This window comes from Miniopterus schreibersii (assembly GCF_964146895.1).
Source record: "Miniopterus schreibersii genome assembly, chromosome: 3".
NCBI lineage: Eukaryota > Metazoa > Chordata > Mammalia > Chiroptera > Miniopteridae > Miniopterus > Miniopterus schreibersii.
In genome coordinates, this window is record NC_138103.1 from 67,362,004 (window position 1) to 67,388,300 (window position 26,297).

The window sequence follows — 26,297 nt, forward strand, 5'->3', positions numbered from 1 at the left end:
GTGAGGAGAGATTTAAATAAAGTTGCCATCTTGTTCAGAAGGATTTGTCCACCAATTTTTTTCTGTCCCTGTGGGGGGCTGGTGCACGTGAGCACACAGTCATTTGGAATACTTTATGTGGGGAAATGAAAAACTCCTCAGCACAGAAACGGGGGGGATTCTCTCTTAGGTTATCTACTATTCAAAATAGTGTTTGAGAGTGTTAATGAAATGAAGGGATTACAAATCTCTCAGCTTCTGTCAGCATTTGTTTTTATTTTTGACATGTTGATGTTACCTTAAAGCTTCTTTGATTGTCTGATTGTTAGTACCTTTAAAAGATTTTTTTTAAGTGTGTAAAGTCACAGGTCAGCTGAAAGAAGTATAAATCTGAATGATAATCTTTGGAACTTAAGTACTTAAAATCTAGATGTATAGATTATTTTGTAATTTCTTTCATTTTTGCCTTTTATATACATGGTTACATTCACATATTTTCAACTTCCTTTTACTAAAGTGTATCATTTTCCCTGTGGGCATGTCACCTTGTCTCTTTAAGGTGATCTTTCCCTTGTTTTCAGCTGAGACATTAGATAAGTACACTCATCTAAAATTATCAAGTACCTTGGGGTTTTGCTTAAGTTTTTCCATCAAGATTAATATAGTTTTACAATATAAGGTATAAGAGACTTGGAGCAAAAATCAAAGTAACCAATACTTAGAGGAGCCCACTGGATGACAAATTAAGATAAGGTTTTGTCTTCATACTTTCATTTCCTAACAGAATATAACATGAGAGAAGTTTATTTCAGAGACCTTACCATGTGTGAAACACTAAGTAATGCTGAAAATACCAACTGTTTGAAAGCTTAAAATCTGTTACATAACCCCTGTATCATTCTGAAAAGGATTTCAGGTGGCTGCTTCTGAAAGTAGTAAGTGCAGCTGAAGAGATACATTTCTCTATTGCTAGAGTTTTTTTCAAAGACAATCTTATGTTCCTCTTTCATCTTGTACTGACTCTTAAGTATATAAATTAGCAAGCATTTAGCAGGCATTGTCTTATATAGGACACAGATGACTTTAATTTCTAAGTTGATTATTAATAAAAAACAGTAGTTGATAGTAAAACCACAATCTTGGTAAGAATGATAAAAAAAATATAGAAGTTACAATGATAGAAAGGATTTTCAGAAAATATAAGAATAAAATATGTTTTTAATAGCTTTATTGAGATACAATTAACATACAATAAACTGCACTTATTTAAATGTATGATTTGGTAAGTTTTGATGGTATGGTGTTATCACTACAATCAAGATCATTATTGTGTCCATCACCCTCAAAAAGTTTCCTCCATCCCCTTTGTCAACACCCCTTTCTTCCCCAACAACCACTGATCTCTTTCTGTCACTATAGGTTAGTTTGCATTTTCTAGAGTTTAATGCAAATGGACTTAAACAAGTTTGTGGGGTTATTTTTGGCCTGGCTTCTTTTTTAGTTTGAAATTAGTCACTATTCTCTCATGTATATTCTACTTCTTGTTATTGTTTTATTGCTGGGTAGTAATCCCTTGTGTTGATACACCACAGTTTGTGTGTTCACTCATCTCTTGGTGGACATTTGGTTTGTTTATAGCTTTTGGCTAGTACAGATAATGCTGCTGTGAACATTCATGTACAGATCTTTTTATGGACATATGTTTTATTTCTTTGGGGTAAATGTTTAGGAGTGGAATGGCTGAATCATATGGTAGGAGTCTGTTTAACTTTTCAAGAAACTGCCAAAGTATATTTCACCAGCCATATGTGAGAGTTCCGATTCCTCCAAAACCCGACGAACACTTGGCATTATCAGTCTTTTAAAATTTTAGTCTTCTAATAGATGTGTAGGGCTATCTCACTGTGGTTTTTAACTTGCATTCCCCTGGTAACTAATGGTATTGAGCATTTTTGCATGTATTTACTTGGCACCCTGTCTCTTCTTTGGTGAAGTGTTCATTTAAATCTTCTGTCCAATTTTTTACAATTAGGTATATATTTTCTTATTGTTGAGTTTGGAGGTTACAATATGCTATATTGTAGTATAGGCTATATTAATATTCTGTATTAATATAAACTCTATATATATGTATATGAATACAAGTTCTTTATCAGATATAGGCTTTATAAAGATTTTCTCCCAGTTAAGGTGTACATAGCGAAGTCGTTACTGTGGTCAAACTAATTAACATCATCTCACATAGTTACTCTTTTTGGTGATGAGAGCATCTGAAACCTACTGTCTTAAATTTCTAGTATTCAGTGCAGTATTATTAATTGTGGTCATCATGCTGTATATTAGATCACTAGACTTATCTCACACAATTGCTATTTTCATTCTTTTAACTGTGCCTGAAGCAGAAATTTTAAATTTTGATGAAGTAGTTTCTCAATTTGTTCTTTTATGGATTGTACCTTTACTGTCATATCTACATAGAGTTTTTAAAGTTAGAAATATTTTATTTATGAGTTCTATTGCAATGGTTTCTTATTAGCTAAGAGTGTAAGATAGTATGTTCTCTTGTTTGCATCTTGTGAATTTTAAGATTTTTTCATTTCATTCAAAGATAACTCTGAATATTATAAAATGTAAACATAAAAAACTAACGTATGCATTGGTCTTGCCATAATTAGGTCCTGCTCTAAGTTGTCAGAGTGTTATTATTAAAGCATTACTCTTACCACTTTATTCACTGGATGCAGCACAGCAAATAGATTTCAAGAAGCAGAATCCAGAAAAAAGGACTTGAAAGTACATATGCTGCCACAAGCTTCTTGGCTGATAGAGTATGGATGGACATTTTTAAATGTTGGTCAACAGGAAGGAAATTCTGAAAATCTGCTCTGATTTGCTAGGTTTTTGTAGGGTTTTTTGGTTTTGTTTTGTTTTCTTTATTTTAGAGAGAGAAAGGGGGAGAGAGAAAGACACATCAGTCAACTGCCTCCCAGATGTGCCCCAATCAGGGATCAAACCGGAAACCTGGGTATGTGCCCTGACTGGAAATTGAACCTGCCACCTTCTGGTGTACAGCACGACACTCCAACCAACTGAGCCACAGCAGCCAGGGCTGATTTGCTGGTTTTTTAAACAATTTTAAATTTTTAATTATGAAGAATTATTTTTTCATTAGAAAGATTTTCAGTGAATAATTTTCTTTTTCAGCATTTCCACAGGTAACACCAAAAGGAATTAATGGTATAGACTTTAAAGGGGAGGCAATAACTTTTAAAGCAACTACTGCTGGAATCCTTGCTACACTTTCTCATTGTATTGAACTAATGGTAAAACGTGAGGACAGCTGGCAAAAGAGAATGGATAAGGTAAGACTAGTTTTTCTTTCTTTTGAGTTTTATATATGGATTAAATATTTAAACTAACTTGTTAGGGAAAATCCATTGGGATTGATAGAAGTAACAGGTGGTACTTCTCTGAAACTGTGGGTATCTTATCCTCAATTTCCTAATGAGATTCATCAGTTAAATATTCAGTTGCTGTACAATATGCATTCTTGATAGGATTTTAATAACATTTTCATAGTGATAACAGTAATGCTTTGGAATGAGCCATTTTACATTATCCAGCTTTATTGTATGATATATGAAACTGCATTTAAGATATATAAACTAACTTAAACACCAATTTATAAAGTTAAAAAATATTAACTTACTGCATTCATAACCATGTATACTTTCCAAGGTCATTGTGATACCATTCAACATACATTATATGGTTCATTAAGCATTTGTTTCCTGTTCACCTTTGCTGACTTTCGTGTAAACTACCACACTAATAATATTACAAAATGAGTATTTAGTTTCTAGTGTAATGTGTGGCTTAGTGAATTTGTTTAGTAGGAATATTTCTGTTTATAATTCAACATAATAAAATAGTGAAATGTTAGAACTGAAACATGCCACTATTTTATAGAAGAGGACTTGTCCAGAGATGTTAAGTAGCAGAATTAGAAGAATTTTACTGTTTGCTATATTTCAGCTCTGGATTCTAGGCCAGACATCAGTCAAAATCTTACTTGTCAGCAAATCGTATTGCTTGTAGTATTTGAATGTATCAGTTTGAACAGGATACTAAAGAAAGCAGTATCGTCACTGATATAATGGCAGAATGGCCATATGATTTGAATGTCACTGTGTATTTAAAAAGGTACCCATGTTTAGAAGAAAAGAAAATTGGTTAGAATTCTCAAGTGCAGTAAGCCATACTAACAAAATATGTACTCTAAAAATAGGAAATAAAAACATCCATTTAAGGTACAAACATTTCATTAGTCTTCTGGAGTCAAACTATTTTATATTCAGAGATTTCAACTCTATACTAATGTGTATCAAGCTGAATTTTTGGAAGATTCCCTGTACACACGAAAAATAATGCAGTGAGAAAACAGGACAACCCCTTAAATCTATTAGACTAATGGTTCAAGAAAATCATTCAACTCATCTAGACTAGTTTATTTAAAACTTTTTGTTTTAGTCTCTTTGTCCTTCACTAAGGGATCATCTTCAGTCATATCTAACACACTGCCTAAAAATATTCTATTCATTTAAGATGTTTGCTTACATTAATAGACTCACCTATGTGAAATTTCGCATGCTTTTTCGCTTTCCCCTAAGTCTTTTTAATATTGGTGTGCTATGTGTTTTTGTTTTGTTCATTTTTTAATTAAGATATGTTAATACATATAGTGAAGTGCACCAATCTTAAGTGTACTGCTTGATGATTTTTGTACATTTGTATATACCCCTGTAACCACCACTCAGATCAACATACAGAACTTTTATAGCAGAAGGTTCCTTCATTTCCCTACCTAGTCATACCACCACCTCAAGAGGTAACTACAGTTCTAATTTCATCGTCGATTAATTTTGTCTGTTCTTGGATATCATATAAATGGAATCATACAATACACACTCTTGTGTCTGTCTTCCCTCCCCACCCCAACATTGACTGTGAGATTCACTCATGTTGTTACCTTTAGTGGTAGTTACGATGAATTTTCATTGTTTGACTTCATTTTGATTATCCTTTTTTCCTGTTGATGGACATTTAGGTTTTTATATTTTGTCTATTATGAATAACACTACTGTGAACATTCTTGTACATATCTTTTGGTGGACATATACTCTCATTTCTCTTAGGCATATGTCTAGGAGTGTTGATTCATCGGGTATATGCTTAACTTTAGTGAATATTGACAAACAATTTTCTAAAGTGTTTATGTCAGTTTAAACTCCTACCAGCAATAGATGAGAATTCCAGTTGCTCTTCACACTTGTCAACACTTAATATTGTTGGTTTTTTTGTGGGTGTTTTGTTTTTTAATTTTTAGCCATTTTGGTGGGTCTGTAGTCCCATTTTCTCTTGAGTATGCAATAAGCACTTAGTCTTTGGATTAATGAACTAATTCATTGACTTGCAATAGCTTTATTTCAAAAGAGGGCACTTGGAAGTAAGTAGTTAGTTTTGTGTGAGTTCAGTGTGGACTTTTTAGCCCTTAAGTATTTGAGGTAAGGCATTTGAATAAAGGCATGAGGTTCTTTATAAACTTGTTGGACTTCAGTATTAGATTTGACATAGTGCAACTAATTGTTGTAGAAATAAGTGTGAGATTGGTGCCAGGACCAACCTTTTAAGTGTTGACCCTTGGGTCTTTTAACCTCTTAGAGCTGTAGACAGTATTTATAAAAAGAGAGGGTGTAAGTAGAACTTGGTTCTTTTTCAGCTCTAAAATAGTTTTAACCAGCAGTGGCAAAGTACAAGAAATTTCTTTCTTAAAATATATTTTAGCATTCATTGATTCCACTTGAGTTATTTTCTTCCTGGCATTCATTACTTGTTTCTTGTTTTGTTTTCTTTATAACAAAGTAAATATGCTTTTATTTGAGGGAAACAAACACATGAGTATACTTAATCCATTTAAATACATAACCTACCTATTAGGTGATTTTAGTGGTGATTTAAATGGTAGCTGGTATATAATATATAGCCCCAAATAATACTCATTTTCCATAGGAGTAGAGTTATTTTTTGGCCAAATCATAAAATTTCAGTGAAACGCAGAGAGAATTCCCACTTCAAATGATAAATTTTTCACTTGCTTTCTTTTAAAAATAGGAAATGGAGAAAAGAAGAAGAACAGAGGAAGCATACAAAAATGCCATGACGGAACTAAAGAAAAAATCCCACTTTGGAGGACCAGATTATGAGGTATGAAGTTATATTTTGATCTTAGAAAGAAAAACACATAGGCATCCCCGTCACAAAAGTGATTGATTTTTAAATTATACTTTTGTGGGGGTTTTTTTCACCACAGTATCCTCTTTCCCTTTTTATTTATTTAATTTTGGGGGTTTTTTGTTTGTTTTAATTTATTGTTGAAAGTATTACAAATGTCCCTTTACCCCCCCACCATTGAACCCCTCCACCCTGCACCCCCCTCCCCTCCAGGCCTTCACCACACTGTCTGTGTCCATGGGTTATGCATACATGCATGTAAGTTCTTAGGTTATTCTCCCCCCCCCCCCCTTCCCTCAGATTCATCAGTCTGTTCCATGCTTCTGTGTCTCTGGATCTGTTTTGTTCATCAGTTCATTTTGTTTGTTAGATTTCACATATGAGTAAGATCATGTGATACTTGTCTTTCTCTGGCTGACTTGTTTCACTTAGCGTAATACTCTCCAGGTCCCACCATGCTGTCTCAAAGGGTAAGGGATGCTTCTTTTTTATAGCTGCATAGTATTCCATGGTCTAAATGTCCCAGAAGATGCTTGATATGATTTCAGTCTTCTTGAACTTATAGAGACTTGTTTTGTGTCCTAACATGTGGTCTTTCTTTGAGAATGCCCCACATACACTTGAGGAGTATGTATATTCTGCAGCTTTGGGGTGAAATGTTCTGTAAATGTCAATTAAGTTCATCTGATTTAGTGTGTCATTTAGAGTCTCTGTTTCCTTGTTGATTTTTTGTCTAGAAGATCTATGCAGCAAAGTCAGTGGTGTGTTTAAAGTCGCCTACTAGGACTGTATTGCTGTTGATCTCTCCTTTAATGTCCTCCAGAAGTTTTTTGGGTTTTTTTCATCCTGTATGAGTCTTTTGTTCTGAGGTGGGGTCTCTTGTAGACAGCACATATTTGATTCTTGTTTTCTTATCCGTTCAGCTACCCTATGTTTTGATTGGAGCATTTAATCCATTTATATTTAAGGGTATTACTGGTGGGTACTTACCTATTACCATTTTAATTCTTTATGCCTTTGTTTCTCATTCTCTCTATTTCAGCTTTTTATTACAGCAGCCCCTTTAACATTTCTTGCAGTGCTGGTTTGGTGGTGATAAGCTCCTTTAGCTTTTTTTTTGGGAGGGGGGTGGGAAGCTCGCTATTTCACCATCTATTTTGAATGATAGCCTTGCTGGATAGAGTATTCTTGGTTTCAGATCCTTGATTTTCATGACCTTGAATACTTCATGCCATTCCCTTCTGGCCTGTGGAGTTTCTGATGAGAAATCAGCTGACAGCCTTATGGGAGCTTCTTTGTAGATAACTGCTTTTTTTTCTCTTGTTGCCTTTAAGATTCTCTCTTTGTCTTGAATTTTTGGCATTTTATTTATGATGTGTTTGGGCATGGACCTCTTTGGGTTCTTGCCTGGAACTCTCTGTGCCTCCTGAACTTGTGTGACTTTTTCCTTTACCAGGTTAGGGAAGTTTTCTGCCATTATTTCTTCAAATAGGTTCTCTTATTCACAGCTTATAGTTCCCTTGCTTACTTTCTAGATCTTCTGGCACTCCTATGATGTGAATATTGCTACATTTCATGTTGTCCCACAGCTCCCTTAAACTGTCCTCCTGTTTTTTAATTGTTTTTTCTTTTTGGATCTCTGATTGAGTGATTTTTTTTCTACCCTGTCTTCTAAATGGCTGATCTGATCCTCACCTTCTGCTAATCTGCTGTTTATTCCTTCCAGTGTATTCTTTATTTCTGCTGTGGCATTCTTCATTTCCTTCATAGTTTCCATATCTTTTCTCAAGCTATTGAGCATCCTTATGATCAGTATTCTGAACTCTATACCTGGTAGATTGCTTATCTCCATTTCATTTAGCTCTTCTATTGGAGAATTCTTTTGTTCTTTCACTTGGGGCTTTTTTTTGTCTCCCCATTTTGGCTGCCTGTTTGGATTTGCTTCTATGTATTAGGTAGATCTGCTAGGACTCCCAGACTTTTGGATGGTCTATGGTGTAGGCCAATGTCAAACGCTGTTTGTGACTGGCCTTGAGTACCCTGTTTGAAGCTTTCTGCACGTCACAGCTTGTAGTTCCCTCTGCTAGGGCTGGGTGCATTTGGAATGGACCAAGATGTGCACCAAGGTCTGCTTTTCCAAGCCCTGGGCCCAGAAGCAAATCAAGCAAAGACTCAGAGCACCCAGAGGCTGATTGTTATCAGTCTTTTAATGAGCCTCAGGCTGTAGAATCCCCACAGGGTAGGGTGAGAGGTTTTCAATGTATGGGGCTATTGCTTCTCCCCCCCCCCCCCCCCCCGCCGGCAAAAGCTGCTTGGATGGTAAATGTCTGCCTAAGAAAGATGTCCTCTGCAGTATGGGGGAATGACTCAGCAAAGGAATACAAATATTTGCCCTCTGAGCTCTATCCCCCAAGCCAGCACTCCGAGATTCTCCTCACACAGCTCTAGTCCACTCTGCCCTCCCTCCACTGGAGCCCAAGGTGAGTGGCTGCACAGGAACCTTTGTGTGTTGACCATTTAAGAGGGTGCCTGCATTTCCAGCCATCTCCCTGGCAGAGAGAAACCCGGCTGCTTTTTCACGGCCAGATGTTATGTGGGCACCTTTCTCACTTCTGGTGCTCTGAGCTGGGATGCCCAGCTTGGGATTTAGGCCCCAGAGTTCTCAGTGGTAATCCCCCCACAGCTGAGATATCCCTCTGGACTTTCAGCTGCTGCCTGTGGGAGCCCCTCCAGCCCTCTCGTGCCTCTGCACTTCCTTCCAGTCTCTATGCAGTCTCCCCTTTTCCTCCTTGGTTATGAGAGTGCTCTCCAGCTCGTCTCCAGTTGCAGTTGATTATTCAGGATGGTTTTTCTATATTTTAGTTGTAACTCCAGTTTGATCCTAGGAGAGTGTCAGTGTAGCTCCCACTCAATCTGCCACCATCTTGGAATATCTCTAGTATAGGCTTTAAAAGGCTCATTATTATGCCTGTTCACTTTATAGGACAAGTTTTTATATCCCCTGTGAGGACAATAATTTTTAATGTTATCTTCTAACTCACTTTTTTAATTAAAAGCAACCAATGGAGGAAAAACCTCAGTACTTTATGCAGACAAGAGATTTTAGTTTGTGCAATGTGCTGTGAGGTCTTATCCACAGCATAACACAAACTATTATAATTGCTTTGTCTTTATGTTTGAAAATGTGTGAAACCAACTTCTTTCCTCATACTTTTTTTTGTTAAACAATTAATAAAATCTTCCGTATACGTACATGTATATTTGAATTTTATAAACTATTTTTTCATCATATTTTTCAATTGAAAAATATATAAGAATACATCTGGTAATTGTCATTAATATTGTTGATGTTATTCATTCAGAGGGAAGGCAGGGATGGGGGAATGGATGGGGAGAGATTAATTAAAGAAGTTACATGCATATATGCATAACCCATGGACACAGATAATAGTGTGAGGAAGGCCTGGGTGGTGGGGGCAGATGTGGCATGGAGGGGGTCAAGGGGGGGAATGGATATAATAATACTTACAACAATAAAGATAAATTTTTAAAAAAATGAAATTTTTAGCTTAAAGTCCATACGAAAGTAAGCAGTGGACTGGATTTGGCCCATGGACCACAGTTCACCAGTCATTTATTCTAGATAATTGCCCCAACACAATATTGATCAAGATGCAGTAAGTATATGAGTACTGAGTGAAGGAATTAATTGTTATACTCATGATTCTACACAGAGCATATGTTACTCATCTTTTATGTAATATTACTTAGTATACTAACTGCTTCAGAAACGTTTATTGAGTCACTTTTCAACTTTCCCCTAGAGTTAATGCCAGAATTACCAGTGTTTTCCATTTTCTTAAATCACCTTTTTTCCATGAATAGGAAGGCCCCAACAGTCTAATTAATGAAGAAGAGTTCTTTGATGCTGTTGAAGCTGCTCTTGACAGACAAGATAAAATAGAAGAACAGGTATGTCTGTTATTAAAAATTTTAACCCTAGGTATTCCTTGATATGTGAAGTCAGTTCCTTCATTGATCCGTTTCCAAGCAATGGAAAGAAGACCAATGATAGTTTAAAGAAAGCATGCAAAATTAACATGAAATTAAATGAAAATATTTTGCCTGTTCTCCTTGAAGTACCCAACTTTATCATGATCCTATTAATATCAAGCATATATTTACTCTGAGTAAAACAGTCTCTTTAAATTTCTTTTAACCACCAATTGCCATGTAAATTCAAAAGGAAGATGACCAAGAATGTATTTTTATTCTGTTGGTACCATTCAGTTTTTATTATTAACTCCTTTATTGTTTTCACTACCTTAACCTTCCATTGCTTCCTCACTTTTAACTTTGCTCAGTGTTTTATCATGATTAAATTCACAGCAGTTATGCCCATCTTCTTTGGAAGTGAAAGAAAGGCATTTCTTAAGTCCTTTAACTCTGATTTCAAGATTAATTTGATCCCTTGCCTTCAGTTCTGTAACAATGCCGTTTTCGTGTATTGCCACTAGATAGTACTTAAGGGTGAATTTTAGTTACCTTTCCTAGGACTTGAAGCATCTTGCAAATAAATGATATGTATATCGGTTTTATACTAGAGATTTACTTGCATAAAATGTTGGCATGTTCATTCCCTGTCATTGCTATGGCAGTCATGGCTGTTATGCCCATTTACTGGTCTATAACTCAGTGATAAAAAGTTAATGTCACATTAACTTATAAAGCTTATTGCTCATTTTTTTATACCTAAAAGATGCTACACAACACTCAGAGTGGGAACTTTCAGTTCCTAAATGACCTTTAGTTTTGGATGCCAAAAGTAGCATCATTTTTAGGGTTGCCACCTTCACTGTTCTGTTTTGTTTTGTTTTTTTATGTAATATGTGTTGTTACAGGAAGAGTAGTGAACTGAGGTCATGACAACTTTTAGTCTTAGTTTTGCCACTGGATAATTATGAAGCTTTAAACTTATCACTTAAATTCTGTGGGGCTTGGTTTTCTAATCTGTGACACAAGGAGTTAGACAAGATGACTCAAACCATACCTCTGGCTCTAAAATGCTACTCTCCTAAATAGCAACATGATGGTTGAGTTGGAGTTGAAGAGAATCAGTGAAAACTTCTATAAGCTTTAGAAAAAAGAAATATTCATGGGGCTAACAACCTACTTCATTTCAAACTATTTTTGACACTCTGATAGTCTACAAAACAAGTCGTTAAACAGACCATGACTTTCCTTGCCTAATAACTAAGCATGTCATTTTAACAAAGATGATTACAGTATGTGTGGTAGGCTGTAGAGTATAAGTGTCAGTAACCTATGAAATCAGTTTCAAGATTCAGATCATTTCCCTCATTGTATGCGTTAGATATTGCAGTGCTCTCAACACAGCCACTACGTAGCTATTCTTCAGTGACAGTTTTGAGTTTACATTATTTGTTTTACATTATTTGCCAACATAAGGGAAGGTATACAAAAAAGTGGTGAGTGAGAGATGAGATCTTTGCAGTTGTGTTCAAATTGTGTTGAATAGAAATTACCAGTTGTCTTCTGCATAGTTAGAAAATGAGCACGCACACAACACAGCACAGTTCCTGGTACATTATGTTTAGTAAATATTTATTGAATAAGAAGAAACTAGGGAAGCTGAAGAAGAAGAAAGAGGTTAAGTGGCAGCTTAACAGAAATGTAACGGTTGGGTGAAGACAGAATGAATACCTTTATGGAAAGGAGACAAAGATATACGTGATATGTGTTTTGGAACGTAACCAAAGCAAACACTGATATTGATTCAAATGATACAGCCGTGCAGGGGCCTTGATGAGGTGGAATGACTGGAGTAATCTGAGCAGAGTTTGGATAAGAAAATCAGCAGTGTTAAGATTAATTCATGGCATCATAAATGATGTCATATTGGGATTGGAGAGTCTGACTAGGAGCAAAATAAAAAAACTGATCCATGGTCTAAGTTAGTAACTGTGGAGTCCAAAAAGAAGAGATTGAATTGGGACACATAAAAATGTCAGTATTTGGCAAGGTTTATATCTTTAGAGTAGTTTCATCATTCAAGTATTTATAAGTGTTGGCGGCAAAATGGCACCAGGTGTGTGTTAGACCTGTGGAGTCAGATCGGACCTCATTTCAGCAACCTCTGTACTTGAATTCTGGCTAAGAAAGAATTCAGAGTCAAGACTCAAACACAAGCAAAAGTTTATTTAGAAAGTCACAGGGATAGAAGAAGTGAATCATAGAAGAAATGGGCTCAGGAACCAAGTTATAGAGGCAAAAGAAGAGTCCTTGGAGCTTAGGAAAGACAGAGGCAAGGAAAACATGCCTGGGGGCAAGGGTGGGGAAAGGTCCAGGTGTGCTCCATGGAGAGAGCCAGGCTGGGTCCTCTGTTTTGAGGGTATTTGTCTGGCAGTCTCAGGGAGGATCCCAGTAGAATATTCATTGGCTTTCCAGATGTGTTCTTTCAGGGTCCTGGTCTCTACTGATTTGTCGGTGCCAGGGCAGGGATCATTAATCACCACAGCTGGTCCTGATGTCAGCCATGGGGTCACTTGTCCGGTTTGGCTGCTTTTCTGGGCCTGGAGCTGAAACACAACTGAGGCCTAGAATTATCCCTTATTTAACCTAAACTCTGTCCCTGTAGTCAACAGACCCACGGCTTTGTTCCTAAGATTATCTGATGTGGTTCAGAACCTCATTGTCCTGGGGGCTTAATCCTTAAGGAAGTGGACATGCAGGGGCTTGTATGAATAGTCTTATGAGGCTATCCTCTTGCCCCCTTGTTCTTTCCCTCTCTAAGGGAGTCTAACCCGCATGACTAGCAATAAGGAGGAAAGGTGTTAACCTGGGGAGTGAGGTCCTTGGTTTCCCAGTTTTGCCCATAGCTAGGCACCTGGCACTTTCCGTCCTGCTGTCCTTCTACCTGGACTGTCGTCCTTGCTCTGCTCTTGTCTGTTTAACTGCCTACCACCTAAGTACTGAAGTATTCAATAATTAAATATTGATAGTTCCAGGTTATAGTTATATTAACCATTCTTTAGCAGCAAAATACACTTAAAAATCTTAGCATCTTAACATGTGTTTTCTTAGTCACAGAGCGAGAAGGTCAGGTTACATTGGCCTACATCCATGCCATCTGGAGATGCCTTTTCTTCTGTGGGGACTCATAGATTTGTCCAAAAGGTAAGCCTAACGTCAGAGTTTACTGAAAGTATATGTTGTATTGTTCTTCACTGTTGATGGAACTATTTTGTATAGATTTTCTCCCTTTTCTTGAACTTAAGTAATGAGATTTTTTGGTACTATGTTTTCTTCCATATACATCCTCCAGAATAGTTAGGAACCTTCTTATGAACATACTGTTCTTTTTTATTTAAAGGGAAAGGGAGGGGAAAGGGATAGGAAATGACTAGTCCAAAATAGCCAAAAGCATAGCCAGTTATATTAAGTTTCTTTTTTCTTTGGGGTTAAGTGGTATTATATTATTGAAAGCACTACATTCATTTTAGAAAGATTTTGGAGCATAACACATAATAGGTGCATGGAGTCAGCACTTGCTGCCGAGCTTGTTTCATATAGTGCTTTGTTCTCTCTCTTTATCTCGTGTTTGGAAGTTGGTACTGAATGCTCTGTTGTGCCTTTGTTCTGATTACTTGGTTTTTTCTTTGTCTGTCTCTGGTAGCCCTATAGTCGCTCTTCCTCCATGTCTTCCATTGATCTAGTCAGTGCCTCTGACGATGTTCACAGATTCAGCTCCCAGGTACTGTATGAATGTATAGAGTGGACTTGAGTCTTTCTGTGCTATATTTCAGCCTGCTTTCCCAGTTCCAAGAAATCTTTTGGTTAGGCCACTTGTTTTTGCTTTGAATTTCAAATAGTTAAAAGCATTAAAAAGGCCTTCCTTGTCTACTAAACAGTTCCTCTATCAAGCTTGCATGTGCCTTTTGTATCCTCTACTGTGAGTATCTTGGAATTTTGCCATATAGGAGGAACTCCTGAAAGATTTCAAATTGAATTGAAACAGTTGAAAGTATACGGTTTTTAAATATGTAATATCTGATTTCTTCAGACAGGATTCAGCAGCTTTGATGGACATGGTCTACAGGATATGTTATAGCATAAAAGCAGAATTCAGCAGTCTCACTTCTAATTTAAAATATCATAATTATGTTCAACAGGGAAATAAATTTTAAAATAATATTTGTCTCATTACCATTATAATAAATACTAAACACTGTTGAACAGGTTGTACTTTCCTTATGCACATTACTGGTGGGTATTATAAATTAATATTTCTATTCATATGCTATATCTGTAGAAATTGGTTTTAATTGCTTATTTGGAATCATCAGTAAGGGTTTAGGAATTTAAGAGAGGAAGCCAGATGCTTGCAGTCTCTGCCCTCATAGTAAAATCATTGAAGCAATATATTTTAGCATCAGCATTAGTTGGGAAAAAAATTGTTCTTATCTTCCCATCTTTGCAATTCAGCTTTGTATCTCTATAGTGATTGCATTTTATTGGATTGCATTAGGTTATTTTAAGAACTTGAATTCCCGAAGTGACCAAGTTTAAATTCTGGTTATTTGCATGATGTTGGATGGCTTTCCTAACTCTTCTCTGCTTCACTTCTGTGGTCTAACTAGGACTCAGATCTACCTAGAGCCTGGCATGTAGTCAGTGCTCAGTAAGTGAGCTTTTAATAACATTGTAATAACATAATTTCTTTGAGCTAACCAAAATTATCTATATCATTTTTCCTCTATCAGAGTATTCCAATAAAAGTTTTTAAGTCATAATTTAAAACAGATTCCTGTTAGTTTACACATGTGAATAAAATTTGCATTCGTTTTTAACTATGCAGTAAAGAAATTCTAAGAATCAAATCTTGTTTTTCTGACTTTTACAGCTTTTTCTCCTTAAACATTTTTAAGAGATGTATTAATTTATCAAAAATCACCTATAGCCAAACTTATTACAATTATTTCTTAACCTTTTGTGCATCCATTTATGCATGCCTTTTAAAAAGTGACTCATTCACAGTAAGTCACTTACAAAACTAGATAATCTGGGGAGACTTTGGATTATTCTGCTTAAGTTCCACCTTGTATTAAAATAGTGAAATAACAGACTAAAACCCATCAGTTCTGGTCACCATTTTCCCTTAAAATATAGGAATATACAGGCTATAAATGAAAGGAAAATGTAATGAGAGCAAAAAAAGAATATAAGCCACTGATAAGTGCCTAAGAATTAGGGCTTCAAAACCTAGATCAGGACTCTGGCTGTAGAGAACTATAGAACAGCTGAAAGCCTTCAAGTACAGATGAATGTATCACTGAGAAGTAGGTACCCAGCTTTTTACAAACCTTTTGCCAAATTGTAGCTTATTTCTTTACCTAACTTCTTGTGTAACTCATGTATGTAAGTTGAGAAGTCTTTCCAGTGGGTTATTTTTCTAATATGTGATGCTCATGATTGATCAGATTCTGTTTTAGCTTTTGATTATTGTACTATGTTATATGCCAAAAGGGGCAAAAATGAAGACAAATAGCATTGAGGTCTTCGATTGTTTATTGTCCTTGCTAGAGTATTTGTTATCATTAGCAGACTTGGGCTCTGGCATTTAGCTCTTGATTAATTGGACTTTGGCATCTGTTTTCAAGTCTTGGCTCATGACCGCTTTGTTCTTATTGAAATTATGTTCATAATCCTGATTGGGTAGAATAATTAAACATAGAATTACGAGATGCCCTATACGAGATGAAAAATAACTTCTATTAAAATAAGTGAATCTACTAGGAAATTAATAGTAAGTCATGAATCTGTCTGCTGGGCAGAAATTGGGAATGAAGTAGCTGCAAATCAAAGTGTACAGAAAGTAGAAAGGACTTGGATTTATAAATGGATCTTTTGGTCACATTTATTTGCATAACACAGTTCCTATCTAAAGATGTCACCTCAAAAATCAAAGAGAAAAAAATCATCTGTTGAAAAAAATTAAATCAAAGGGTGGGCAGTACAGCTGCAGGTTACTGTATGGTAAGCATCACTGCAAAACAGTTCTGTGTAAAACTTCTCTACTTTATGTCCATAGTAACACATTGTGGTGATTATTTATTTTATGCCTCCCTTTTCTACTCCGCAGTAATGTATGCTAATTGTAGCAGAATGAGAAAGTAAATAAACATAAACTACTACATCACTTGATATACATTCTCATGCATATAAATAATAGGCACATATGATAAATACACACACCTTAATTATCTTTCTACCAGAATAGTTCTATATATATATATATATATACACACACACACACACACACACATACTGTTTTGTAACCAGCTTTTTTTTTTTAACATAATTAGGCCCATCTTCCCATCAGTAATAGTAAAGGCCTCTGTATCCTTATTTGTTTATGATATGTATATTGGGTTTACCTTCTCACCTGATGCTGAACATTTAGTTTATTTTCAGTTTATTTCTGTTACAGGTAGTGCTAGCTACATGGGCATTCTTGTATATACATCTTTATATAAACATCTTTGAACAATTATTCAATTATTTCCTTAGAATATATTTCTAGAAGCAGAATTGTTAGGACAAAGGCCATGCACACTTATCAACTTTTTTCATTAGATTACCAAACTGTTAATTTAAAAAGTTGAACCAGTTGCATTCCCATGTCAGTTTTCTTTTGCTGTACTAACACTGAATATTATAATTTAGTTAATTTTTGCCAATCTGATACACTAAAAGTGGTATTTTTGCTTCTTGATGTTTGCATTTCTTCTGTGAGTTGACTCTTCATGGTTTGGGCCATTTTTCTTTTGGGTTAACAATACACTGTTAACTTGTTATTAAATGAACTAGTCTATCCAACATCTCTCTCTCTCTGACCCTAACTGTAATAATAAGTATAGTTGTATTCCTTTTAAATGGGTAAGAAAGAGATCTGAACTATGTTTGAGCTCTCCTAGATTTTTGTTCAGTAGAATTTTGTTTATTACAATTTTGTTGTGGTATCAAAGGGCAGTTTTCTTTTAAAATTACTGTATTGCCCTGGCCCGGTAGCTCAGTTGGTTAGAGCATAGTCCTGATACACCAAGGTTGCAGGTTTGATCTCCATCAGGACACATATAAGAATCAACCAATGAACACACAGCTAAGTAGAACAACAGATCAGTGTTTCTCTCTCTCCCTCCCTTCCTCCCACTTCCCCTCTCCCTCTAAAATCAATAAATAGAGATATTTTTTAAAAATTTAAAATTACTATGTTAATAATGTTAGAAAAATTCAATTAGCCTCCTAAAATGGCATACCAAGTGATTCAAATGTGAGATGAGAGAAAGGGTTATAATTGAAGTACCATCACCTCTTATTTCAAATATGTTTTATTTTTTTCATAGTTTACTTGGTATGAAGATGCTGTGTGTGTTAGCTCATTTTTTACTCTAGGTCCAAAAAAATTAAGGGCCTGATTCCTAAAATTATGTTTAGTCTCATTAAAACTTGCAAATACTATTAAAGCAGGAAAAACCTGCTTCAGTAATTTTGGTCCAGTCTTTTTCTTCTTTTATTTTTAAAGTAATAGCAGGTTGCCCAGCCGGGCGTGGCTCCGTGGTTGAGCGTCGGCCCAGGATCCAGGAGATCAGGGTTCGATTCCCGGTCAGGGCACATGCCCGGGTTGCGGGCTGCAGCCATCAATGACTCTCTCATCATTGATGTCTCTATCTCTCTCCCTCTCCCTTCCTCTCTCTGAAATCAATAAAGATATATATAAAGTAATAGCAGGTGTTGCTAGTAACATTGTTTCCTAGTATATCAAATTTTGAGCCTAATAAAATGGTAAATTTGGTGTGTGTTTATTCTTGTTATCCAGATTACTGGTCCCTTGTTTCCCACTTATGTTTTATATACAAAGTCATAACTGAAACAGTAAATGGAGTAGGTTAGATCTGAAATGTCTGTGGTCATGAATGCCTTAGTCACTGCCCCTGTAGTAAGATTGGCTACTTCGTATTTTATTGCAGTGAACATTAAAATTCATTATAATGAGATCATATCTGTATCAGCTCTCTTCTTAATCTTAATATTACTACCTAGATAGAGGAAGATGCTTGGATAAAGATTTCATGATGAAGGCTTTGCAGAAATGGTTCGTTACTACAATAATTGAGTACTTCATTGGTTTCTTTAATTTCCTAGGAATACAGCACTGAATACATTTTGTTTCTTTGTTGGACTTTTTCAAGCCCTCTTAAGTCAAGGAAGTAGATAAGAGTAAAACACTGAAAATTTCCATAGCTGCAGTGGTAACTGTGATAGGAATACCATTTTTATTTTCATTTGTCTAGAAAGACAATGTTAAACGTACTTTACATTGTTTTAACTTACGTTACCTTCTCAGTTTATATTTGTGGAATCTGATTTCTTTTAGACCAAAACAAATCATTTTTCAAACTTTTGAAATCACTAATTGAGAAATAATCTCCCAAGCATAAACACAATTACTTGCATACTTTCCAACAAAAGAGCTAAATGACACTAAAATTTTTTAAATAGAACTCACTTTGTTTTTTAACAGAATAAAATCCTTCACACTCTCCTTTCACAAGTAATCCATTAAAAGTAGGGCTTAGTTGTGGGAAGCGTTTCTTTTTGCTTCTAATCTTATAATAAATGTAGGTCTTCTTAACTCCCAGTGTCCTTCCTAAAAAGTACATATTCAGATCTAAAGATTTTTAAGATCTTGGGATCTAATAGGGGTAAAAATTTCTCCAAATCATGTGACAGACAATGAGGGCAATGCTGCTTCGGCTTTTTTATTTAAGGACACTAACTGGAACTTTCTTTGTTCTCTTTTGGAAATGAGATATATTTTTAATGTATTTGTAACTTGGAATCCCACATTAGTCATGCTTCACTTCTAAAAGCATATTTCAAAATTATAGAGACACACAGGTTTTTCCAGGCGGGCCCTGAAGTTATATTTTCTAATTCAGGCTTTATAAAATTATAGAATGTACTGTTAGTCACATTTTAAATTTTCTCTCAAGTCTGTAACCCAACACTAATCACATTGTTTTGAGGATTATGAATAAAGAAATAAAATGTTGTTAGTGTTTACTTAATACAAAAATAGATTGTAGAATCTCAGCATATATTTGTATCAAAAACCTTTTTGCAATCACTGGAATTGAAGAGACACTTAAAGCCACCTGCTTTTGGTCACCAAAGATGCATTCTGAGGTCCAGAAATCTTGATGTAGCAGAAGTACATGTCACAGTACATATTGATAACATCCTTTTGTGTAGAAAACTCATATCCCCAGGGTTAATAATTTTAAGCGTTTCTGCCCCCAAACCATTAATTTTGTATTTAAAGTATTTATTTCAACATATGTATAGACCTAGTTCTTGCTTTTTTATCTCTAATGAACACAATAGATTTTATATAAAATAGTTAAACTCAAATACATTTTTAATCAAAGTACAATATACATATTTTTCAATTCTTTTCTGGCTTCTCTAATGTATTTATTGCATAAAACAAAATTATGAGTAAAAAAATTAGAAAATAGACCTTAAAGTGTCTATGCATAGATGGCAAAGGAGCCAGTTCTTCAGCAACTATCTTTTTATCATTTCAGTGAAATAACAAAAGTTTTATTACCTTTTGTAGGGAAATCTTGATGTTTAACGAGTTTTCTAGTATCTCAATGTGTAGTCTTAAAGATAGAAACACTGGACTAGATGGTCTCTTCATATTCCTTTTACCTTTAGAGTTTAATGATTTTATGCTTTAAGACATCATCTCTGTAAGGAAGTGTGTTATGGTAAAGGAAGGAAATTATTTTTCCAAAAATGCTTATTTTGGTCACTTGATGCACATTAGGCCCAGTGTACAGTGTGTTATTTGATTGAAGCATCTTACTTCCCCACATTTCTCCCTCCTCTCATTAACCTAGATATGGTATCTGGAATGTGGACTAAACTCTTCAGACTACTAACCTGTGTGCATTTGGTTGCTCAGCTTTCTAAGAGCATCATTTCTGAACTGAAGTAAATGGAATATCGTTCCTTTTTAAAAAGAGATTATGTCATAGCTATTCATTGGAGGCAGATTCTTACAGCTTTACTTTTTTCTTTTCAAGGTTGAAGAAATGGTACAGAATCACATGACTTACTCATTACAGGATGTAGGTGGAGATGCCAATTGGCAATTGGTTGTAGAAGAAGGAGAAATGAAGGTAATATCCCAGTGAAATGCTCTAGGTTGCTAATTGCACCTCTGTTCCAGTCATATTGTCATTACTATTGATATGAATAAGGGTAGCATTTAAAAGTTACTTTTAAACAAATTATTACATATGATCAAAGAAGCACCAGAGCCCTAGCCAGTTTGGCTCAATGGTTAGAGTGTTGGCCCACAGACTGAAGGGTCCCAGGTTTGTTTCCAGCCAAGGGCACGTACCTAGGTTGCAGGCTTGGTCGCCGGCCCCTGCTCGGGGTGTGTGCAGGAGGCAGCCAATCAATGTGTCTCTCTCACATTGATGCTTCTCTCTCTCTCCCACTCTCTCTGAAAAGCAATGGAAAAAATATCCTCTGGTGAGGATTAAAACAAACAAAAAAACCCAGATATTGACAAAGAAAATGTTCTTTTGCTTCCCTGGTTTAGTTTTGTATAATTTCTTTGTGATCAGATCTATGCACAAACCATTCTGTTTTGCCTAGGCTGTGGAAAAATATTATTTTGCAGTTTAAAAATGAACAAGTCACAATTAACTGATGGCTCTCTTTTGATATTTCTCTTTTAAGAAAATTTTTTTAATTTATTAATTTTTTTTTTTTTTTTTTTTGAGAGAGAAACATAGATTTTCCACTTATTTCTGCATTCATCGGTTGATTCTTGTATGTGCCCTGACCGAGAATCAAACCAGCGACCCCTTGGTAAATGGGACGATGTCCAAACGAGGCACACTGGCCAGAGCCATTTACTTTTATTTTGTTCTTTAGATTTCACATGTAAGTGAAATCATATGGTATTTGTCTTTCTCTGTCTGACTGGTTTCACTTATTGAAAGCTCATTTCTTGTTCAGGAGTTTTATAGAGACTGTTGACCAGAAATATCCTAGCAAATGGGCTTCAATATTAGATGTTGGAATTTCCTCTCCTCCTGAATAGGAAACAAATCAAGACATAAGATAGAGGAGACTGGCAAAGGAGATACAAAGGCTCTTAATTCTCATAAGCCCATGGGATTACTGCCTGGAGACCAGCTGTCACAAGGTCTTTTTACCTCTTAACAATGTTTCTGCCATACCTGGATAATCAGAGCCCTCCACAAGAGCAAGCCCTAAAAGCAGACCAGAATGCATACTCTCTGCAGAAGAAGGGTTGAGCCACACCTGTCTAGTTCTCCCTCTGTGCTCGCTGTTCAGATAAGTTGCTGTTTCTCCCCTAGGGAGGTTCCAGGAAGTGAAGGGAGTTAAGTAATAGAGAAGAGGTGATCACAGCCCACAACATCAGAGAGAGAGAGAAATTAGGGCTGCATTATGAGGAGTATAAAGTAACCCTGTAAAGAGAATAGTATATCATTTGTAGCAGTCAATTAGCCACTATGCAAAGTAACATTTTCGGAAGATTAAACTGATAGGGAAGAAACGAGAGACCAAGAAAACCACTTGGGAGAGTCAGGTACAAGATGGTGGAAGTCCACCTAACAGAGTAACCATAGTAGAACAGTCAAGCTGTTGGATGTCTTATAGAAGATTGGTAAAAAGCTTAATACCCTACATAAAGTGTGAGAGAAGCAGTCAGAAGTCTACAGAATTCCATTTTAGGTGATTAGGATAATAGCTGTCCCAATAACAAATAAGCTTGTAGGGAAAGGAGTTTGGTGAGAGAGATTGTAAAAGAGAAACTATCTGTGAAATGCCTAATAGTATCTGGCCTCATAGGCACTACATAAATTGAGAACCTGATTCTCCCTATGAACATGTTTATCCATTTGTCGACTAATTACAGGTCCTGGCCAGGTGGCTTAGTTGGTTGGAGCATCGTTCCACACACCAAAAGGTTTTGGGTTCTATTCCCGGTCAGGGCACATACATAGGTTGCAGGTTCAGTCCCTGGTTGGGTGAGTACGAGAGACAACCAATTAATGTTTCTCTCTCGAACTTCTTACAGAGTTCTCTAAAATAGCAAACCCTCCATAATTTTGAAATAATTTTAATTGGCACGTTAGATACACAGCCTCAGTATTTAAAGCAAGAGATCTTTATTACATTTCAGTTTTCAATCATTGATGCAACAAATAATTGCCTTACTGTGTTTCAGATACTATTCTGGATGCTGGGGGATACATGAGTGAACAAAGCTGCCTTAAATCAGTATCCCTAAGGAGATTATGTTTTAACCAGGCTTATTTTGTCCTTCTTTGCCATGTTGAACAGTCTTTAAGAATGTTCAGTAAGCCCAGCTGGCGTAGCTCAGTGGTTGAGTGTCGACTTATGAACCAGGAAGTCAGGGTTCAATTCTCAGTCGGGGGGCGTGCAGGAGACAGCCTGTCAATAACACTCATCACTGATGTTTCTCTCTCCCCCTCTCCCTTCCTCTGTTTGAAATTAAAAATATATATTCTAAAAAAGATAAAGAATGTTCACTAAAAAATGACTGATTTAAATTGATATATTTATTTTTTGAACAACTCATAGTAGTCATTCATCATATATGCATATTTTTCATAGTTGAAGTTTACCATGATTTGTAGTTTTAAATATTTTTAATGTGTTAATAATTTGAAATTTTAAACGTAATTTTAACAGAATATTTATGTTCTATAAAGAGTTTCATAAATAAAATCCTAAAAAGCTGTTAAATTTACAAACATGCTTTCAAATTTGTACTTTAGGAGTTTGATTTTTATTTTTTAAACAGGTTTTTAAATATGTCCTATGTAGGTATATAGGAGAGAAGTAGAAGAAAATGGGATTGTTCTGGATCCTTTGAAAGCTACCCATGCAGTTAAAGGAGTTACAGGACACGAGGTCTGCAATTACTTCTGGAATGTTGACGTTCGCAATGATTGGGAAAGTAAGCTGCTATTATTAATATATTTTAATATAATTATTTAGAATGTAATATCAAATCCAACCCGGTTTTCTGCATATTATCTATAGTTTACAAAGTCAGTGTAGAAAATATTTGGAGAATCATATAGGGGACTGATAATACTTTATATTTAAGTAGAATTTTCACACTATAAAATGCTGCTCAGTATATTATACCATTTGATTTAATACCTCAACATCCCCGCATAGGTAGGTAATAAAGTGAAATTCAGATAGGTCAAGTAACCTGTCAAAGGCCACAGAACTAGTTAGTGGAAAAGCCAGGACTAAAATTAAGGTTTCTGTTTTATCTACTTTTCTCCTAGGCTGTTTTGTTTCACTGGTAAATCCTAGAAGAATCCTGCTCTGGTTTGTTCAGTGACTTTGGCAGGGGGACAGTTTCCCTTAAACACCAAATTTTATGAATAGATACTTCTGAACATCATAAGATGTATATCAGTGACAGTTTGACAATCTTTTCCCAATAAATACAGTCACCTAAGCCTAGATAGAGCAGTTTTTTCAGCTTCAGTGAATTAGAGATTTTAGGAAGGGGTGTTAGGGAATAATTTGTGCCTGAGTAATGCAGCGGTGGTTAGAATTGCTTTCTTGCTGTAGAAGCTAAATATTGGACCAAAGAAAATGAGACTTCCTGATAATCAGGTCTCACAGCCACCGCCTATAGTCCTAATATTACATATTAACTACGTTCCATTTGAACGTAGCCCAGGTGGGGCAGAATTCTGTTTGTTCTACCATAATGTTCATTTGTAATTGACTTTCAGTATAATTGAATTAATCACGTTCTAGGAAAAGGTAATATGTCTTTTTGGCTACTAATATTTTCCCTTCATTTCAGCAACTATAGAAAACTTTCATGTGGTGGAAACATTAGCCGATAATGCAATCATCATTTATCAGACGCACAAGGTAAATATCTCTTCACCCCAAAAGGATTTCACTATAGTTCAAACTGAGACATATAAATTTTCCATAGTAAAATTTGGCAGGAAATTAAGTGCCAGAAAAGATCTAAAGACTTTATTAATTCAGGAATGCAAATATTTTTCTAGCATCTAATCTCTCTAGGAGATAAAGGATAGTTATTGAATATGAAAGTGAATCAGTTTCCTGTGACAACAATATAATAAGGGGAGTGGAAAGTATATTATTAGCCTATGTTAAGCCTAATAGATGTGAAAGTGATCTTAAATGTATTATCTAAAAGCAATGGAAAGTTACTGAGCATGACTATTTGAGAAGTTGGTCATACACCAGAGCACACAGAAATATTGTCATTTAAATTGGTTCCCTTTTACTTCATTTCTTCCTTTGCTAATCTAGATTTAAAATTTTAGAATAGTATTCATCTTCTACTCTCTTTCCCTTCTGAAAGTTGCCAAATAGTATTTCAAATAAAGAATACTAAATCAAAACTTCAGAGAGATCCATCAAAAGCAGTATTGTGTTATATAGGATTCAATAAGTACTTCATTTTTCTCTTTTTCAAGTGATTTTTAGTTGAACTGAATATGTGAAATTATTTGAGGTTTGCTCTGTATGTCTTAAGCTTAGTCTTGTCACCTGAAGCATCTTTTATTGAATGACTATTAGCTAGGCTTCATTGTACATGGTAGCTGCTCAAGAAATGTGTTAAAACGAAGATTTTGTTTCAGCATACGTATTTGTTGGGGGAGGAATCTAAGTGAAATTTAAAATTTAGTAGATGTTAAAATATTAATTGCCCTGTAAGTTAGAGTGAAAATAAATGGCCAATAATTTAGAATCAGAAGAATCTTATTATCTGACGATAATTGATTCTGGAAAACAATCTGCTGCAAATATTTCACTTGGTAAATAGTAGATGGAGGGGAGGATTATATAGGTTGTATTAGGTTTATTTCTTGAAAAATAAAATTAAAAAGTATTAAAATAATGTATCACATATAACAAAGTTTAAGTTACAATTGTAATTATTTGAATAAAAAAATTTTCCTGGCATGTTTTTTTCCAGCAAAATCCAATAATGCTATATACATCTTTCTCTTTAGATTTGACTTCATTTATAATATGGCCTTAAAGAGGGCTACTCATCTTCTGATATTTAAGTCATTCTCGTTCTTTACATTTATCTCTTATCATCATCCTTCTGGATTTGCATTTATTAGTTCTAATATTATAGCCAAATTTTTATTTATTGGCTTCACATACATTTTTCCAACACCACTTTTGTTGACTTCATGAAATTTTGTATCTTTTAAAAGATGAACCATTTCACTTTGCAAATGATTTGTGTTGTATTGACATTGAGTTGTTGACTATTTTTATACTCAACAATCAGAAAAGACAAGGCGTATCTTCTCTCATTTAAAAGAACATAGTCCCAGTTTTCTGAGACCTAGGTACTATGTCATTCCAACAGTATATGTTTTTCTTTGTATACCATAAAACTCAAAGATTCTGTCTAATTGATTTGGAATTCTTCAAATGTGATTATGGTATCAAAGGAGCAGTCTTCTTCCCCTAAAATATTTGCCCTGAAGTCTCTGAACAATTTAGGCTGAGGTTTAATACTGTACTTATAAAAGCAGGACATTACCAGGGTCTGTGGGAGGAGGTAATCAGGTGTCATTGCTTTTAATGGGTAGAGTTTCAGTTTGGGATGATAAGAATTTTGGAAAATAAATAGTGGTGATGTTTACATAACATTATGAATGTAATTAATGCTACTGAATTGTACACTTAAAAATGGTTTAAATAGCAAATTACAATTTAATAAGAAGAAAAAATAGCAGTTCTGCTGGGCGTGGCTCAGCGGTTGAGCATTGACCTAGGATCCAGGCAATCGGGGTTTGATTCCCAGTCAGGGCACATGCCCCGGTTGTGGGCTTGAT

At 35.4% G+C, this 26,297-nt stretch overlaps 1 protein-coding gene across 2 annotated transcripts in view; it reads left to right on the forward strand.

Moving 5' to 3' along the window:
• Nucleotides 1-26,297, forward strand: part of CERT1 (ceramide transporter 1) — a 91,247-nt gene that overhangs the window by 58,927 nt on the left and 6,023 nt on the right. The window contains exons 7-14 of one of the 2 annotated variants that reach the window (XM_081131803.1): nucleotides 3,184-3,341; nucleotides 6,151-6,243; nucleotides 10,156-10,242; nucleotides 13,375-13,467; nucleotides 13,967-14,044; nucleotides 20,445-20,540; nucleotides 23,254-23,386; nucleotides 24,263-24,333. In XM_081131803.1, coding sequence (XP_080987929.1) covers nucleotides 3,184-3,341; nucleotides 6,151-6,243; nucleotides 10,156-10,242; nucleotides 13,375-13,467; nucleotides 13,967-14,044; nucleotides 20,445-20,540; nucleotides 23,254-23,386; nucleotides 24,263-24,333 — 809 coding nt within the window. The remainder of the gene's footprint in view (nucleotides 1-3,183; nucleotides 3,342-6,150; nucleotides 6,244-10,155; nucleotides 10,243-13,374; nucleotides 13,468-13,966; nucleotides 14,045-20,444; nucleotides 20,541-23,253; nucleotides 23,387-24,262; nucleotides 24,334-26,297) is intronic. The other variant, XM_081131804.1, reaches the window with a different exon arrangement.